Source organism: Corvus kubaryi, unplaced genomic scaffold, assembly GCF_017639235.1.
Source record: "Corvus kubaryi isolate FWS band 111438036 unplaced genomic scaffold, C.kubaryi_AGA036_p1.0 42572, whole genome shotgun sequence".
Taxonomy (NCBI): domain Eukaryota; kingdom Metazoa; phylum Chordata; class Aves; order Passeriformes; family Corvidae; genus Corvus; species Corvus kubaryi.
In genome coordinates this window covers 1-17,616 of record NW_024581248.1, presented here as the reverse complement: position 1 = coordinate 17,616, position 17,616 = coordinate 1, and the positions used below count along the sequence as shown (strand labels likewise).

Sequence of the window (17,616 nt, the reverse complement as noted above, 5' to 3'; positions counted from 1 at the left end):
ACACACAAACAGGCTACATTTTGCAGAACACAGCATATGCAGGGTCTGTAAAAAATAAAGCCCCCCTTTGTGGTTGCAATGCACTGACTGGGGCACAGCAGAGAAGCTGGGGAGAGGCAGGATGCTGTCAGGAGTCTGTAAGAGTGAAACACATGGTAATCAAAGCTAAAAGTGCAATCTTTTGAAAATCTCTGAAGGATTTTGGTATCCAAATCCCATTCTGAAAAATGGCTGGCATTTAGGACTACAAAGAGTACTTTGGGATTTCAATGGGAGAGATCTAAAACTAAGAGCTTGATGCTCTACTGGCATTACTCTTTTTGCAGTTTGTCCCGTTCCCCTCCCGTCCTTTCACTGTGAAACTCCACATTAACCTTCCCCCATCCTCCTGTTAGGATGCTCATGGCAGCAAAACATCCCTTTCTTAATTGCTTCTTTCATTGCTTCTGGAATTAATTTTCTTGATTATTCTTCTTATTTGGACATAACTTCAGTGGAAGGTGCTGTCCTTCTTCCTGGGTTTCGGGGTCTTTACTGGGGTCTCCTTAGTAAGTGGTTAAGCACCCAAGCATCAAATCAGTTATCAATTATCCCCATGCTGATGTTAACACTTTAATTGTCTCTCTTTGTTTACTGTCTAATGAGCACCTTCTCTCCCCACACCAAGCCCACTTAAATTAAGCACTGTGGGAGTGAAATAGCTCATTCATTGCACCATCCCAGAAAACACAAACCAATGCCATCACTGGTCTGCCTTGGGAACAAGTGGTACTCACATAAATTCCAGTCTGGATACAGGTTTGCACTCCTGTGCACTCCACAGTTATCTCAGGCATGCAGCCAAGCACACTTTCCACTTTGGAGGCCACCTCCTTCGGGGTCTCATTCTTCACCTGAATGGTGAAATCTGCCCCCACCTCCTTGGCTTTTTGCAGGCGAGTGGCAGATAAGTCTGTGGAAAGAAAATCAAGTCAAAAACTGGAGTATTATGTGAAAGAAGAGGAAGAACCTGAACCTGGCACACGCTCACTATGTGTGTGTACAGGACAGCGCACAATCAGAAGATGTGAGAGTTCATTCCTTCTTGGCAGGCAGAGAATGATCATAAAATATTGGAATAGTTTGGGTTGGAAGGGACTTCAAGACTCCACTCCACTTTAAAGTTCCACTCCCTGCCATGGGCAGGGACACCTTCCACTAGACCAGGTTGCTCCAACCCCTGTCCAGCCTTGAACACTTCCAGGGATGGGGCAGTCACAGCTTCTCTGGGCACCCTGTGCCAGGCCCTCACCACCCTCCCAGGGAACAACTCCTTCCCAATATCCCATCCATCCCTGCCCTCTGGCACGGGAAGCCATTCCCCCTTCTCCTGTCCCTCCAGGCCCTTGATCCAAGTCCCTCTCCAGCTCTCCTGGAGCCCCTTTAGGCCCTGCAAGGGGCTCTGAGGTCTTCCTGGAGCCTTCTCTTCTCCAGGCTGGACACCCCCAGCTCTTCCAGCCTGGCTCCAGAGCAGAGGGGCTCCAGCCCTCCCCCTTTATTTTCTTCATGCCCCTCCTTTGGACCTGCTCTAACAGATCCACATCTTTCATGTGCTGGGGGCTCCAGATGATGAGGATGATGAAGGGTGAGCGACGAGGACAACTTAATGACAGAGGAGATGCCAAAGGCTCCCCAGCTGCAGAAGAGGGTGTGCTTCAAAGAGACTGAAGCACAAACCCACAGATGAAACCCACACCATGCAGAACCATGTCTGAGTGAAGGAACAGCCACCACCCCTAGACTGGAGAAGTGTCTTCTAAGTCTTCAGTTTGTAGATGGCCCAATTTCTCTTTGGCACTGCCAGAAACACTGAGAGTGTGTCAAGACAAACCAAGGCCAAGCTTAATTCCAAAGGGCACTTCAGGGACACCACAAGAAGAACCAGATCAGGAACAGCCATGGCCAAGCTGTTGTGGTTGTACTGGTCGCTGTCCTGACACAGCAGAGCAGAGGAACCTCAGTGCAGGCAAAGGCAAAAGGCAGCAGGAGGCCAGGGCTGACAAGGCACCTACTCCAGAGTCAGCTGTGTCCTACCTAAAGCTGCCTCTGGCTGCAGCTGCACTGCCCAGTGTCTCTCTGGCAATGACTGATGAAGCAGCTTCATTAATTCCCACAGGACCTTCATCCTCTAGTGAGAATGGACTGTAGGAAACCCCATTGCACACACTCAGCGAGTTAGCCTGGGGAAGAGCCCACAATGAGGCAAAACTGCACCACTCTTGTATTTTTCCTTCTTGGCTGTCCACATTATTTACTCCCACCCTCAAGGACACCTCTCAAAGAGCAAGAGCCAGGGGCAAAGTTGCTCTGACCCTGCTCCTCGATGGCATCAATCACCTGGCTATGGACAGCACCAAGAAATCTTTCCAACAGGAGACAACAGGCTCTGAGGATTATTAATGTGGCCATTTCACTTCATGATGAGAACAGACCATGAGGTCTCCAAGGGCTTCCTCAAGGAGCCCCCAGCGAGTGCTTTCAGCTGAGCAAACTGCAGAATGCATTAGTTGTAAGCACTTAGTGTGTTCACACTGTCACAGACCTGTCCCGCTCTTCACCCTCCTTGTAGCAGCTCTGGAGGCTGCTGAGCATCTCTCAGACAGTTTCTGTCACACATGAATGAGCAGACAAGCCCATGAAGAAAAAAGGGAGTGGATCTGGTAATAAGGAGGACCTGAGACACCCCATTAACACAGAGCAACAAAGCTGGTGATGATAAACATCTGTGAGGGCATGGCTGTACTCCTGTACTCTGTCCTGAGGGATCTTGACAGGGCTGTAAATATCACCTGAAGATCCACAGGGGGTTTGTACCACGGAGCAAGCTGTCCTGCTGGGACATCTCACATCCCCTGGAAGAAAGCCACCTATTCCTCTCCAGGCACCACTGGTAACCAGGCCACCTCTGGAGATAAGGACAGGGACAGCTGAGGAGAAGAGTGGCATTTCCCAGGAAGGAATCACCTCTTTTCCCTGCACTAAAGCAGTGGTCTACAGGGGTCTGCATGCTGGCACTGGAAAAGATGTAACAGCCAAGATTTCCTGGACCCAAAATTGAGGGGTGGGCTCCTCTCAGAGGTCCTGGGCTTGAAGACTCAGAAAAAGATGTCTGTGCTAGGGACACACATGGGAAAGAGGCAGGGCACAGTCTTCAAAGAAGTCAGAGGTAGGGTGGGGTGAAAATATCAAGGGAAAGAGGAGGAGGATAAGGCCAGTTCTCCAACATGAGCTGCTCTGACTCAGCTGCAGTTCTGGGAGTGAGCCAGGCAGAGGCTGTACCCTGCCCATCCCACAGCGAAAATGATGGCACTCACAGGCAGGGCAGGGGATGGACAGGCACTCACAGGCAGGGCAGGGGATGGACAGGCACTCACTGGCAGGGCAGATGACAGACAAGCCCCCACGGGCAGCTGGAAGGCTCAGGATGCCAAGTGTGGGCACACCTACCAAGCTGAGCACCCAGGAGAGCTGTGGAGGGCATTTCAAGAAGGGACAACAAAGGATAATAAAATGCAGAAGGAAAGAGGAAAAGCCAAGGCTGAAAAGAAAAGGCAGCATCATCCTGGAAGCCCCAACATGGGCTCGTTCCTGTGGCTGCAGGAGTCACATCTGTCCCTCCCAAGCTCTGGGCATTGGGCTCCAGGCTGTGTGGGGGGTCATGCTTGACCCCAGCTGAGCTGCACTCAGACACCTTCCATGCACCAATTGCACAGCCAGGAGCTTTTTGAGGCACTTCAAGTGCTATGAAACACTTTTGCCCAGCATGGCTGGCATCTCCCAAACCTCAGTGTATGGCAAGGAGACCACAGGGGTTCAACAGTGCTCCTCAAATAATGACTCAACTCCCTGTGAAGTTTGGTCTCACAACACCAGCTCACGGCAGACACAGCTGGATTCTGCCATTTTTAACATCTGCTCAGTCACTAATATATTTTAAATTATAAATATATATATATAATATGTATTATATATATAAACATATAAAATATAATAGAAATTCTATTCTATATTTCACATATTTTTATATATTTTATACTGTCTCTCTGGCAGAAATAATCCTCAGGCAGTGCCCTAGAGTAACAGGGCAGCCAGTGCATTTCAAAGTGGCCACAAAATCATTCTCAGGCAGGAAAACACCCAACACCTTTCCTGCAGCTGGCCTCTGTTTTGCTGACCTGCTCGGGAGGGAAGCCCTGGCTCCAAGCAGCACATGGAATGCAGCAGCAACACTGTCAGCCCTGGCCAGGGCTGCAATAACCTCAGTACACCTGAATCACCAGGAAGCACTTACTGAAGCAGACAGATCTGCAAGCCACTGGATTGTTCAGAGCTCCAGACACTTGAGAGTCTTGGGAAGGATCAAATCGTTTGGGCTTTAAACCATACTGTGGCTGAACGCCACACAGCTCTTGGGAAACTGGTCAATTGTAAAATTAAAGGCTTGTATCCTGCCTCTAGTCAGAAATTTGTTTTTACTTCCCAGCCCTGGAGCTAATTAAAGTTTTGATTGCTTCCAGAGAAGTTATCAAATTACCCTTAACTTCTCATGATGGTTTATGAGCCAGCTTAACAGACAAATAAATACTCTTGATTTTTCTCAGATTTTCTATGTTGATCTTCTTTCTCAAAAGAGTTGAGCTCTGTACAGTTACTCACCTCCCCTGACCTTGAATGCCAGGGTTTCTGGAGGCACTGACACCCAGAATTTCAGATTCAGATAGAACAAGGGGAATAATTTGCCTTAAGTAGGAATTATTAAGTGCACCTTCAGTGACTAACAGAGCAAAGCAAGACAGCCCTAAACACCTAAACTGTCCCTTCACTTACTGGTGAGGAAGGCTGATCTTCTACATGTATCTAAGGAGAAAAGCAGCTTTTTAGAGCAACAGCAAGGCAGAAGGACTGGAGAAGGCTGCCCATAAATACCAATCACACCCAGTCAGGAGTGGAGTGGAGAAAGACACAGACCTTTGGGAAGAGTAGATGAGGACCCATGAAACACACTGATCTTCTCACCCAACTGGAGTCCACTAAATACATCAAACACTCCAGGCCAGCCAAAGACAGAAGCTGTAGGAGGTGAGTTCTTGCAGAAAAGCTTTTCTAAATATTTCTATACCTGTGAGAAGCTTGTCAAAACAAACACAAACATTTAAAGCCATAAGTGCTGCACAGACAAAGTTCCTCACAGACAAACAAATGATAAAAACTCAGGGCAGTGTATTCAAATAATCTGGTAGCAAAGTGCAAGAGGGCCTCTGTGGGCAGGCAGGTGCCTCACAGGTGTTGGCTCCTAAAGCCGAAACAAAAAGCAATTCCTTGAGACAGGCAGCAAAATCTCCAGCGGCAATGAGCCAAACCAAACCCATTCCTCAGCTCATGTCACACACAAATATTTGACTTGGGACAGCACCTTCAAGGGTGTCTCAGCACCTTCAAGGGTGTCTCAGCACCTCAGCCAAAACCCTCTCATGCGGAAGAGACGTCTGTAAGTCAGAATCAGTACCTAGGCCAGCACACAGAGATAAGAAGGGGTAATTTCATGTATCCAAGCCTGCTGATTCTACAAACCAAGCACCAGGAACCTCCTGTGGCACATGACCGCCAGCTCAGCTCGCCCAAGGCCCCCAGCAGCAGCAGCTCCTGGTGCTATGGAGATACACCCAGGCTGGAGTGGGAATGGGGGGCAGGCTGAGCCAGCTGCCTCAGCCCCACCAACCCCAGCTCACCAAGCCTTCCCCAGCCCCTGCACCAGCCCAGCTGGGCACAAGGTTCCCCGTGCGTGATTCAGGACGCAGAGATGTTTTTCTTCCTACAGCAAATATCATCCTCAAATGACAACACTTCACAAAATCTGAGGTGTGGACTGATCACGTCCATTAAGCACACACACCTGCAGGGTGAGGCCAGCACAGCTAAAAATGCCCTGGACTTCGCAGGAAAAGGATTAAGGGAGAAGGCAATACGTGCCTCGTGTTTTGACCTGAGCTACTACAGAAGGATGTTTCCGTAAAGGCAAGAGGGTGGGACCTGAATTTTATCTCTCAACCCAAAGATGGAAACACAGTAACAGAAGGGTCAAAAATACACCTGGCTCAAAGTATGGGAGGTGAGTAACAGCCTCCTGAGAGGTCCAGATCCTTTAGGGCTTTGACATACAAATGGCAGCAGTCTGTGCTCAATGTCCAGTGGCACCTCTAACTGCTCCTCCTGGCCATCAGCACTCAGAAAGATCCCAGAGTCATGGTGGGAGCTGGAAGCACCACTTCCAGGCCCTGTTCAACCCCCAGGTGGAAATTTCAACCAGAGAACATCCTGCAGTTACTCCAGTTCTCCATCCTTCTGGGCATGCTACAGAGAGAGAGGGCCTGAACCTTAGAGGAGAGCTAGGGGGAGCTGGGCTAGGTTAGCACGGCAAAAAAAGGTGGCAATGGCTGTCTCAATAACCTGAAGGGCAGCTGCAAAGGTGATGAAGACTCATTTCAGTTCTTGCATCAAGGGGAAATCTCCATAAATGACAGTTTGTGAGTGGACCCCAGAAGAAGCTTCATCATTAAGAGATGCAAACCTGGAGAAGGTATCTAGAAAAATGAGATCTCCTTCCTCAGAGGTTTTCCAGACACAGCTGGACAAAGACATTCCTGCAAGCAGCAGCTGGACTAGAAATGTCTAGGATAGAGTTATGCAAGGAAGGCCCATTTCTGAAATGCAGAGACTCTGAAAAGGCCACTTCAGTCACTGTGGATAACCAGTGGAAAATGAAACCCCCAGCAGGAGCAGACAGAAGGGCAGAGAAAGACAAGTGGAGAAGCACAGTGTAGCTGCATGCAGAAAACAGTGTGCAAACACTGTCCAGGCCATCACCCAGCACTACCAGAGGGAAAAATAACCTGCTAAGATCAAACCTCCCTGAAAGAGTGGTCAGGCACTGGAACAGGCTGTCCAGGGAAGTGGTGGAATCACCGTCCCTGGAACTGTTAAAAAAACATGTGGATGTGGCACTCACGGACATGGTTAGGCTGGGCAGTGCTGGGTTAATGGTTGGGCTTGATGATCTAAGAGGTTTTTTCCAACCTTAATGATTCTATGATTCTGTCTGGTGGGAAACAGGCACACTCTGAAAGGGCTAAAAGGACTTACCTGTAACTACCACGGCTGCTGCACCCATCATCTTAGCAACAATCACATTCACGAGCCCAATTGGTCCTGGGTACAAAGGGGAGAAAGACAACATGAACCACTGCCAGGCAGCATCAGCCCCACCTCGGAACATGCCCAGAGCTCAGCGTGTTCCTGGCCCAAGGAGACTTTGGCAGCCCCAAGGTCCCCCTCACTATGCCTGTGGCTCCACCATGACCCACCCTTACAGCAGAGGCCAGAAACAGAGCCTGAGGCTGTCCATCCCCTCCCAGCAGGCAGGGAACCCAAGGACTGACTACGATCACTGTACCAGAGCCAGACACGAAGACTTTGCTTCCCAGGGTGACTCCCGCTCTTTTGCAGGCATGGATTCCCACCGAGAGGGGCTCGATAAGGGCTCCTTCCTCAAAGGTGACGTTATCTGGAAGCCTGCAAGAATGGGACACAATGAACACTTAGCAATGTAGTTTATGAGGGTGATGAGGAAAACCATGACACTCGAAGACCAAACATGGGTGTAAATCACAGTGGCAAAACACACTGCCACCTGTGATCAGAGAAACACCAGGCTGGAACACGCTTCAAGAGGTTCCATTGCTTCTTTCTCTCCTCTGAAGCAGCATCAAGTACACCTGAACCATTTATCAGTGAGGTTTCCCCAAGCACCACACTCAGGGACCCACAAACTTCCCCACATCAACTCTCTGGTACTTGGTGAGTCAACAAGGACTCGGTTGTCACTCATTCCCTTTGGATTCCCTCAGTTGCATATGTACCACCCTGAAGCTGCCCTATGCCTCACCCACCAGTGAGTTCCCAGGCCCCTCACCAGGGTTGAATCAGCTTTTAGAAAACATCCTGCTGCCAAAGGTGATGCCACCAGGGAAGGCAGCCAGATCCATGTCTCCCTGTAACATCCAGGATCTCCTCTCCTGAGGTACCAAGTGTTTCAACAAGTGGCCTGGTCCCAGCATGAGCCCTCCCAGCAGTCAGAGACAATGTGTGCAGTGGGTATCAAACACCTTTTGGACAAAAACAGCCCTGTAACACAGCCAACATAAGTGACAGACAAAAGGAGAGGACGTGAAACCCTTCTGAACTGCTGGAAGAAATAAATCTCAGCTCCACAACTCTGCCCACCAGCAAGCCACCAGTGTGGGCTCTCACACAGCTCTGGGAGCTGTGCCTGCCAGGAGGGTCTCTGACAGCACTGGGAAGCTCAAGGTCAGATCTCACCCAGGCCAATGTGAAGCCAAAAAAATGGAAATGATGGTTAAGGGAGGACAGCTGTACCATATCTGCATGTCCCTTATTTCCAGGAGGCTTTAAAGGTCTAACTCCAAAAGTTCAGTTGTCACAGAGTTTGGCATCACGTTTGCTACTGCTGGGTTTGGGCACCGCCCTGTCAGTGGGGAGGGCAGCTTCACAGCATGACCAAGTTACTCAGAGCACCCAACACAGAGTCTGTCCACCAGCAGGACACACAATGACTGCCCAAATGTGAGAAAGCTCACTGAGCTCAGCCATCATCTGTTCTCAGCAAATCTGGGCTGGCAGAGTGACTGCATGCCAGGGAATCAGCTCTACATGAGCCAGCCACAGCACTGCTGATCTGAAACTGGGAGCATCATGTCCAGGCTCTGTATCCCAAGGCTTAAAAATAAAATAAATAGCCAAAGTAATATTTTCTCAAATTGGAGAGAAAAAGGAAAAGCCTGGAAGAAGCCAGCTACAAACCAACCACTTCCTGTCGAGCGAAAACATGTGATGCTGTCAGAAAATGTCATTTTGATACACAGGAAATCGATGACAGTGGGTCTGGACAGTGAGATGTTAATCCCATCCAGACCAGCAGCTGCTTGGTATCTGTTTTGAAAGCTTCCTGCCTGAGGACTCCCAGGAGAAGAGCAGTCAAGTGCCTCCTTCTGACTGATCCAATCCTGAACGCTTTCCCTGCAGACACCAAAGATCAATCCCAAGGGTGTTCCTGCTCATGGAAGTACCAGCTCTGCACACACTGAAAAGGAACAAGCTCCACAGGTAGAGCAGCCTCAGGGGGACACTACTTGGGCTGTTTTTAACTCCTTGTTAAAGGCACTTAAGTGGGTATAACGTTGCACAGGGGTTTTCAGGTCTTGGAGTATTTGAGGACCTGGCACAGGGTGCCCAGAGCAGCTGCCCCATCCCTGGAAGTGTCCATGGCCAGGCTGAATGACACTTGGAGCAACCTGGTTTAGTAGAAGGTGTCCCCGCTCATGGCAGGGGGTGGAATGGGATGATCTTTAAGGTCCCTTCCAAACCAAACCCTTTTGGGATTCTATGATTTGCCAGAGTGTTTAAGCACAGATTTGCTTCTAAGCAAATGTGTCAGTGCTGCCACAATTGGTAACATACTCAAGTTTGCTGAACTGGACATGAAAACAGATGTGTAATGCTGGTAGCTTAGTGGGGACACTCAGAGTCACACAAGAAAACAGCTCAGCAGGGCCCCTGCTTTCTGTTCCTGCTCTGCTCAAAGCGGGATGACTTTGTCTCAAACGACAGAGCGAGATGTCAGCAGTCACCCTGGTGTTTCCTGAAAAGCAGCAGCAAAACTCAGCTCAAAGAACCAGACAAAGACCTTCAGGCACTGGCCTAGGAAGGCAAGGATATAAAAAGAGACAGGAAAAAACCCAAGAACAGGGAGCAAATGGGAAAAGGAAAATAATTAAAGGGTAAACCAGTGGTGACATCCCAGGAGACATGCAAGAAATGTTTATGTCTGGCACCAGAGGGGAAAAACTACGCCTGCCTGACAAACCCTTTGCAAAGTGGCTGCCATTCAAGCTTAGGCATGTTATTTATGGACCAGAAAGCAATAAAACCTGTTGGGATCACATAAAGAGTGCTCCAAAGGGCCAAGAGGTGATTGCTGCAGCTAATCTCCCCCCGGGGAGTGTATATTTCCCTGTGGAGAGAACATGGACTGACTTGTAGCAGTAGCTGGCACTGTGCTTGTAGTAGTGGCACAGGTTCCCGTCGTCGGGCGGTGTGGCACAGAAGAAGATGGTCGGGGACAGGTTGTAGCGCCCGGTTTTGCAGAACTCATCCACTTCCCTTGGGACACCCGGCTCGATGGCCACACGGTCACCTGCCAGGGTGAAAGCAAACAGAGTGGGTCAGGGACAGGGTGACACACAGGTAGGAGGAGCATCAAAACCCACAGGAACACTGGCACCATAGAGGCAGGAGGGACATGAGGAAGGTCTTGCTGCATACACCAGGCTGGTTCCCAATGCTCCCTCCACAGCAGCCTCATCACCCAGATCTTCCCAGGTACTTGGAAAGAGGAGGTGTTTCGGAGGCACAGATGGAAGTTCAGCCATGAACACACCTCCCTCCAGCTGCCTTGCAGACAACCTCAGCAGATGAAAGGGCAGTCCCCAGGCAATCACACTGTGGCCAGATAGTTTGCTGAATCTGTAGTAATCAGAAGAGGAAATACTGAGGATAGGGCAGGTGAGCTCAGCTAGCCACCACGCTCCCAGCTGGAAAGAGCTGTTCCTTGGGAATCATAGAATCATGGAAGTACTTGTGTTGGAAGGCACCTTAAAGCTCAGCTTGTTCCACTCCTTGCCATGGGCAGGGACACCTTCCACTATCCCAGGGTGCTCCAAGCCTTGTCCAACCCAGCCTTGGACACTTCCAGGGATGGGGCAGCCACAGCTTCTCTGGGCAGCCTGTGCCAGGGCCTCACCACCCTCACAGGGAAGGAAGCTTAAGGTGCAGAACACCCAGGAGCCTGGCATGACGTATCTGGGAACAGAGACAGCTTGGTGCTACAACAGAATAGCTCAGGGTGCTGGAAGGACACACACTGCAGGACAAAGAGCAATTATTTCATTGCAGTCACAAAGCAGGACGGACTAGAGAAAACAGTGTGAGCACAGTACAACTTGCAAGTACACAAGGGGACACAAAGCCTCACATTTATTTGGCAGAGGAAGCCAATCAGAGCTAAACCTCTGAGCCAAGCTCTCCACCAACAGGCTTTCAGGCAGACATGGGGATATCCAAGCAGCATAGAAGAGCCATCTAGGCCACTGCATCCCCTCTGAGCTGGCCAACAACAGGTGTCTGACAGGACAGAGGCAGACAAGCACATACTGAATACTCTCCCAGCCTCATATGATACGCAGCTGTGAGGCCTCCCAAGTTGCAAGTGGTTTTTTTGTCTTCAGTAACACTCAACAGCTTCTCCTCCTCCTTCCACCATGTAAACTACATGGTCTGCTACATCTCAGGTGAATGCTGCACCTCACTGTGCCTTGCTCTGATGCTGGAGCTGATACCTTAGGTTTGAACTTTCATATTTTTCAAATTCTGCACTGCCTGGTGTGTAACTCTGAAGTTTCTTGCAGCCTGTTAACTTCTGCTCTCTCATGCCAGGCAGACATAACAAAGCCTCTCCAGGCCTGCTCTCCAAGGACACTCAGACCGTCCTAGGCCCAAAATGTAAACCAAAGCCTCTAAAAGGGGGGGCAAGCTTGGGGAAACTACATCATTAACTGAAACTTTAATTGGAGAATTAACCCTCATATGCAAATGAACCAAACCTATAAAAGTGTGAAGAACTTGTGACCTGCTGTCCATCTTGGGGTCCATCTCAGCAGTAGCCTCTGGACTCCCCAGGGGGTACCTTTGAAGGCCTTTCAAATAAGTACCTACCTTTATTCCCTTACTCCTGTCTAGTCTCTGACTTTAGGTGGCCTCGCAAGTCATCAGAGCAACCAGAGAATGGGCAACCTGTTCTCCCAGCCCTCCATGAGTCCTCACATCCTTGAGTTGTCTCTCTAGCTCCCAGCTGAAGTTCCTGACTTGGACATTCGTCAGAGATGCTGTTCCACATCTCGTTATTTCCTTGTCCTCCTCTGAACCTTTCTCACTTGTCTTACATCCTTTTGGAAAGGAGGAGACCAGAACTGCATGCAGAGTTCCAGATGTGCACTGACATCCTCTGAGTCTCTGTCCCCTTCCTACCAGTGATTTGCATTTTCACTGCTGCTGAGCCAATGCTCCTATGCACAGTGCCAGAGCCATCACCCTTCAGCAGGGATGGTCAGCAGAGCATTTTAGATATGAAGCTGGTTTTGTTTCTTCTGTCGTGAACATCACTTTGTGTTTGTATGTGTTGAATCTCACCTGCATCTCATTGGCACCCCTTGGGTCTCTCTGTAACTCTTCCTGGCTCTCCCCCACATCCTCTTGCCTAAGTTGCTCTCATCAGCAAAGTTTGCAAAATTCCCTGCTCAGTCCATTTTCTAGGACATGCATGAGCACAGCTAGTTGTGGAGGTCCCACCACAGGCCTGGAGCAGTTGCTCTAGTGACCTCTGCACTGTAGGAGGCCATTTGCTCCTTCAAGAACACACACAGAAAAGAAACACTCACAGCAAGTCGCTGGAAAGAGCTACAGATGTGGTTTCTGAAGCTTTATCAAGTTTCCTTAAAAGGCACCTTGTACCAGTATATACTCTGCTCTGCATTAAAATACAGCCAGACCAGCTCAAGATATCCCAGGACAAGGCTACCATAATCTAGTGGCCAAGATGGGTGCCTAACAGCAGTGCAGTGACACTTTTTGAAGGAGAAGGTCATACTGTGAGTTCAGAACCTCAGATAAACTTACGAAACAGAACAGAACACAGCCTGTTATCGACACTTCCTTGGGAACTGATTAGGAGGAAAAGGAACAGATGGTTTTGGTTCCAGATACCTGGTTTCAGATGAGTCACCCCTGGGCCCACTTTTACGACAGTCCCGGAAGCTTCATGGCCCAACACCATGGGATCCTTGACAACAAAATCCCCAATTCGACCATGCTGCCAGTAGTGAACGTCAGAGCCACAGATGCCAACGGAATGCATGCGCAGCAGGACCTCTGCCAGAAAAGGAGGGAAGGTTCCTTGTAGAAAAACTGACCTTCTTAGGCACTGGGACAGTAGCACGTGGGCTGTCCCTGGGCCCCAGGGCAAAGGCCAAGCCAGTATCGACACATTCAAATTTACTGGCACTCAATCAACACACCAGAATTGTGTGTGCACACGTTAGAAGAGTGGCGCATTCATGAGCCACCTGCTGAAATACAAAACTGTGCAATGATTCACAAAGCAAGAAGGCTTAAAATAGAGTAAGACAAAAGCTAATGTCAATAAAAAATACGGTCAACAAAATAATACAATTTAAGAGGGACGTTATAATTGCTGAAGCAGGAATAAAAGAACAAGTCCATTTAATTTTTCCTTCTCCCTAAGCTATGATTTCAGCCCTGGAGAGTTAGTGAATCAAATTTCTATCAGCCCATATGCCCATCCTATTAATATTGAGTCCTGCATAAGATCATCTGACATGTCCCAAGAGCCATTTACTGTGACATACCCAAACTGATGGAACAGGAAGCAAAAAAGCCAGATAAAGGGGTTTATCTGTGACTGCTTCAGCTCTTCAGCTGGAAAAGCAGCATTATCTGTTTCAGTCACACAATCTTTTTTTGGATAATTTTCTTCCTCAGAAATACTTTGTATTATCTAGGAGCAGCAAAAGAGAATGAGAAAACAAAGAGAGAAGTAAAGAAAGCAGACAGAATCAGTCATCTGTAGACCTACCATTGGGACCTGGTTCTGGGATTGGACGGTTTTCCTATGGACAAAAGAAAAAAAAAGCATTTAGCTGCTTGTTCATATCTCTGGGAATATCTGTGGAAACTTAGCCCTGGTTAGCTCAGGTAAATCCATAAGCAGACAGGGTTTTTGGTTCTGTCTGCTCCGTAAGACACGGCTGTGCCACACGGAGCCTGCTCCTAGGCTGCCCTCATTTTCCATGCCCAGTGGAGTAACACGGGCACACTGCCAGCTTGTGAATCCACTCGCCAAATTATTTTGCAGTGAATTCCCTTTCCCTGCCCAGACAAGAGGCACATACTAAATTTCCCTGCACTGGAGCAGCCCCAAGTTTCAGCTGAATCCTTCATCCATCCCACTGGCTGACAAAAAAAATCCCCTTCTGTAATCTTCTGGGAAGATTCTGAACCACCTGTTCTGTAAAGCCTTAATTATTATTATTATTATTATTATTATTATTATTATGTAAAGCTTATATTATTATCTTAAATAATACAAAACTTTTTTACTACATAATCATAGAATAACTGAATCACAGAAGGAAAGGACCTTAAAGCTCATCTCATTCTATACCCTGCCATGGGCAGGGGTATCTTCCACTAGCCCAGGTTGCTCCAAGCCCCATCCTTGAACACTTCCAGGGATGGGGCAGCCACAGCTTCTATGGGCAACCTGTGCCAGGGCCTCCCCAACCTGTGCCAGTAATACATAATTTATACATAATATTTTTACATAATAATTTATACATAATGATTTATACCTAATAAGGTAAACACTCACATTCTCTTGTAATTGCCATGGCACCTCTTTACAGGATGAATGAGGAAACCAGAGTTAGAAAAGTAGCCCATATTACCCTTCCACCCAAAAGGTCCACAGAGCTTTTGCCTTCACCAAACTCCCTCAGCTGCCTCAAAAGCCAAAGGAATAATTTTGTTGGGTTTTACAACATCAGGACAATACAATACCCACCCTGAGGATCATGTCTCTAAGAAAAGCCCCCCAGAGTAGTACCAACAATAAACTCTTAAAAATTCATTTGCTGCTCAGCCTTTGAGGAGTTCTGTTCTGCATTTTAACTATTTAAATCCCAGCATATTCCACAATTGCTATTTTGTATGTCAATCTTCTAAACATCAGGGAAAGACAAACTCTGGAAACATGTTTTCATACAACTCAACCAACTGAAATTTTCCATGTTCAGGCCTGTATCTGCAATTTTTCTATGTGGGGGCTTTGTTTTGTTCCACTGAGGACACAGCCCAGAGCATTATTTCTAAAAGAGGTCAATCTAGATGTAACCTCTTCTATAGAAAATGTGATAATCACAGGATCTGGTGACACACCAGAGGTACAGACCACCTCAGACCAAACAGAAAGTCCATGGTGAGAGACAAAGCCAACTTCTAGCTGAAAAGAGTGTGTGTGTGTGTGTGTGAAATAAAACCAAAAACACTTTTTTTTTTTTTTTTTCTGGCAATAACAACTGTGCCCAAAAAACCCAGATATCTTGGTGGGAAGTGAGTCCTCCAGCCTGAATTGGAGAAAATAGGAGTGACCAAAGTGGAGAACACCAAAGACACAAGTTCTGCTTGTTCTCTGTTGTTCACTGCGAAGTTCAGAAATGGTGGTAAAGTAAACACAGCAAGCATTTTCAGTGAAAGGAGACATGGAAAGGGAGGCCATAGTACAAGTATAAAACAAATAAATCCTCAATGGGCAGCAAAGAGGAACCTGTGCAACTACCTAAGGACAAGAGGAGAGTCAACAAAAACAAAGCAAACACATTTTCACATGGCACAGGGACCACAGCGACTCTGCCCATGAGAAACATGTCCAGGAATCAAGAAAGGTGCGGGAATTACGGGAAGATGGTGTCACCCAACCTTGGGTATCAATAACAAATAACAAGTTCAGAGTCCAGTGCTGAGATTACTGTGACCAGTGGGTCAATACAGCTAGCACCATCCACATCGTGGAAAGGAACTTCAGGGAAGCCCAGGAGGATCACACAGGGTGCTGCCAGAGATGCAGGAGGGCACTGGTGACCAGCTCTAAGGTCTCCAGCACTACAAATATCCAAGGAAAACTCACACATCTGGGTGTTTAGAGCCCAGCAACACAGATGTTGCACGTGTTGCTTGAGCTGGGCGGGAATGGTAAAAAATCAACCGCTTCCCTGGTAATCACCCCCAAACAAGGCATGTATCCAAAGTCTGAGTGCTCCTGAGAGCCCTCCTGCCAGGACTCTGTGTACAGAACATTGGTGCCTGCCAGTGTTTGCCCATGGAAATCTTCCTTCCTCCCTTTGGCACTTGCCAAACTGGAAGATGGCTCTCCAGCAGTGCCATGGTGATTCAGCATCCAGGAAGAGCCGAGCATTAGCAGCCAGAGAAGCAGAATGAGCCTAAAGTAGTAAAAAAGTAGAAAATAAAAGCTCCCTCCGTCCGGGAGGGTCCTCCAGCACCTGCTCCCCCTAAACCCTCTGTCCTGCTGCTCACCTGGGCTCTGAGAGCCCAGAGAAGCAACAACCACCCTCCACCCCTGCTCCCTGGGAGCGCCTATCTCAGGTGTGAGAATGACTAATCGCAGGGGTGGGGGGGAAATGGGGGGGGGGGGGGGTTCTGGGTTTCAGGGTTAAAAGGTTTTCCACCAAAACGGAGCTGGCAAAGATCTTAAGATTATCCCCTCCTGTGACCCCTAAGAGCATTCTGCAGCTGAAACCTTTCCAAGACTGGAAAAGCAAAAAATGTACAGGACAGGACATGCAAAGTTGCCAGAACCAGCTAAAAATAGACCATGCTTCTGATACTGTTGCATCCTTTCCGTTTGCGGGAATGAGCGTATCTATGAATTTATTTCCCTTGTAAAAATGTTACACCTCCCAGGCACACGAGGGCTGGTGCATTTTTTTTTCCCTGTCCGGATCATTCCCCGTAACGTTGTGAAGAGCCCGGAGCGGTCACAGGCTTCCCCACAGAGGGGATGGGGGGGCCCAGCCATGCACGGCACACCCCCGAATCCGGGCCCCCGCGCCCCCCCGGCCACCCCCCAGCCACGGGACACCCCCGAATTTGGTCACCGCCCTGCCATGGGGCAGCCGCGGCCCGTCCCCGCTCCCAGCCGGGGGCCGGCTCACGGTCACCCGGGGCCGGGGGGAGCCGGGGCTGCCGGACGCCCCCAGTGCCGCGGGCTCAGCCCCAGGCCCCGGGAGCCGCCCCCGCCCCGCCGCCTTCCGAGCGCGGCCCCCGCCCGGCCCCGGCTCCTCCCGGCCGTACCAGCCGCAGGTCCCCGGCTCGGTGAACCACCACGGCCACGTTCTGCCCCGGTGCCGCCATGGCTCAGCTCGGCGCGGACCCGGGTCCAAGGGCCGCCGCCGCTGGGGGGGCCGCCCCCGCCCGCCCGCCGGGCCCGGCGCCGCCCCCGGGCACCGAGCGGGTACGGCCGGCGGCAGGCACGGCTCCAGCCCCGATGCCAGCGCCAGGCCCAGCTCCAGCTCCAGCTCCAGGCTCTCTGCCGGGCCCAGGGCCCCCAGCTCCAGTTCCAGGCCCCATCTCCAGTTCCCATTCCGGGCCTCAGCCCCTGCTCCAGTTCCAGCCTCAGCCCCGACCCCGGCGCCAGGCCCAGCTCCAGCTCCAGGCCCGGCCCCAGCTCCAGTTCCAGCCCCAGTTGCAGCCACCGCTCCCCCAGCCCCAGCTTCAGGCCCTGGGTCCAGCCCCAGCTCCAGCCCCTGCTCCAGCCCCGGCTCTAGTTCCAGTCCCATCCCTGCTCCAGCCCCA

The 17,616-nt window shown here is 49.8% G+C and overlaps 1 protein-coding gene across 1 annotated transcript; it reads right to left on the bottom strand.

Moving 5' to 3' along the window:
• Positions 1-662: 662 nt before the first annotated feature.
• Positions 663-17,228, bottom strand: LOC121672211 (sorbitol dehydrogenase-like). The gene is made up of 7 exons (XM_042044786.1): positions 17,116-17,228; positions 13,823-13,856; positions 12,934-13,098; positions 10,150-10,309; positions 7,490-7,608; positions 7,180-7,245; positions 663-952 (listed from the first exon to the last, which is right to left on the bottom strand). The coding sequence occupies exons 1-7, from the start codon at positions 17,173-17,175 to the stop codon at positions 678-680; spliced, it is 879 nt and encodes a 292-aa protein (XP_041900720.1). The 5' UTR covers positions 17,176-17,228; the 3' UTR covers positions 663-677.
• Positions 17,229-17,616: the final 388 nt, after the last annotated feature.

Coding starts and splice junctions, on each gene's coding strand:
- LOC121672211 (XM_042044786.1), bottom strand. CDS start 17,175: ATGGCGGCACCGGGGCAGAACGTGGCCGTGGTGGTTCACCGAGCCGGG. Junction 7,609..10,149: donor AGTGCCAGCTACTGCTACAA/GTCAGTCCATGT, acceptor CCATTCTTGCAG/GCTTCCAGATAACGTCACCT. Junction 953..7,179: donor AGCAGCCGTGGTAGTTACAG/GTAAGTCCTTTT, acceptor TTCTTTCCACAG/ACTTATCTGCCACTCGCCTG.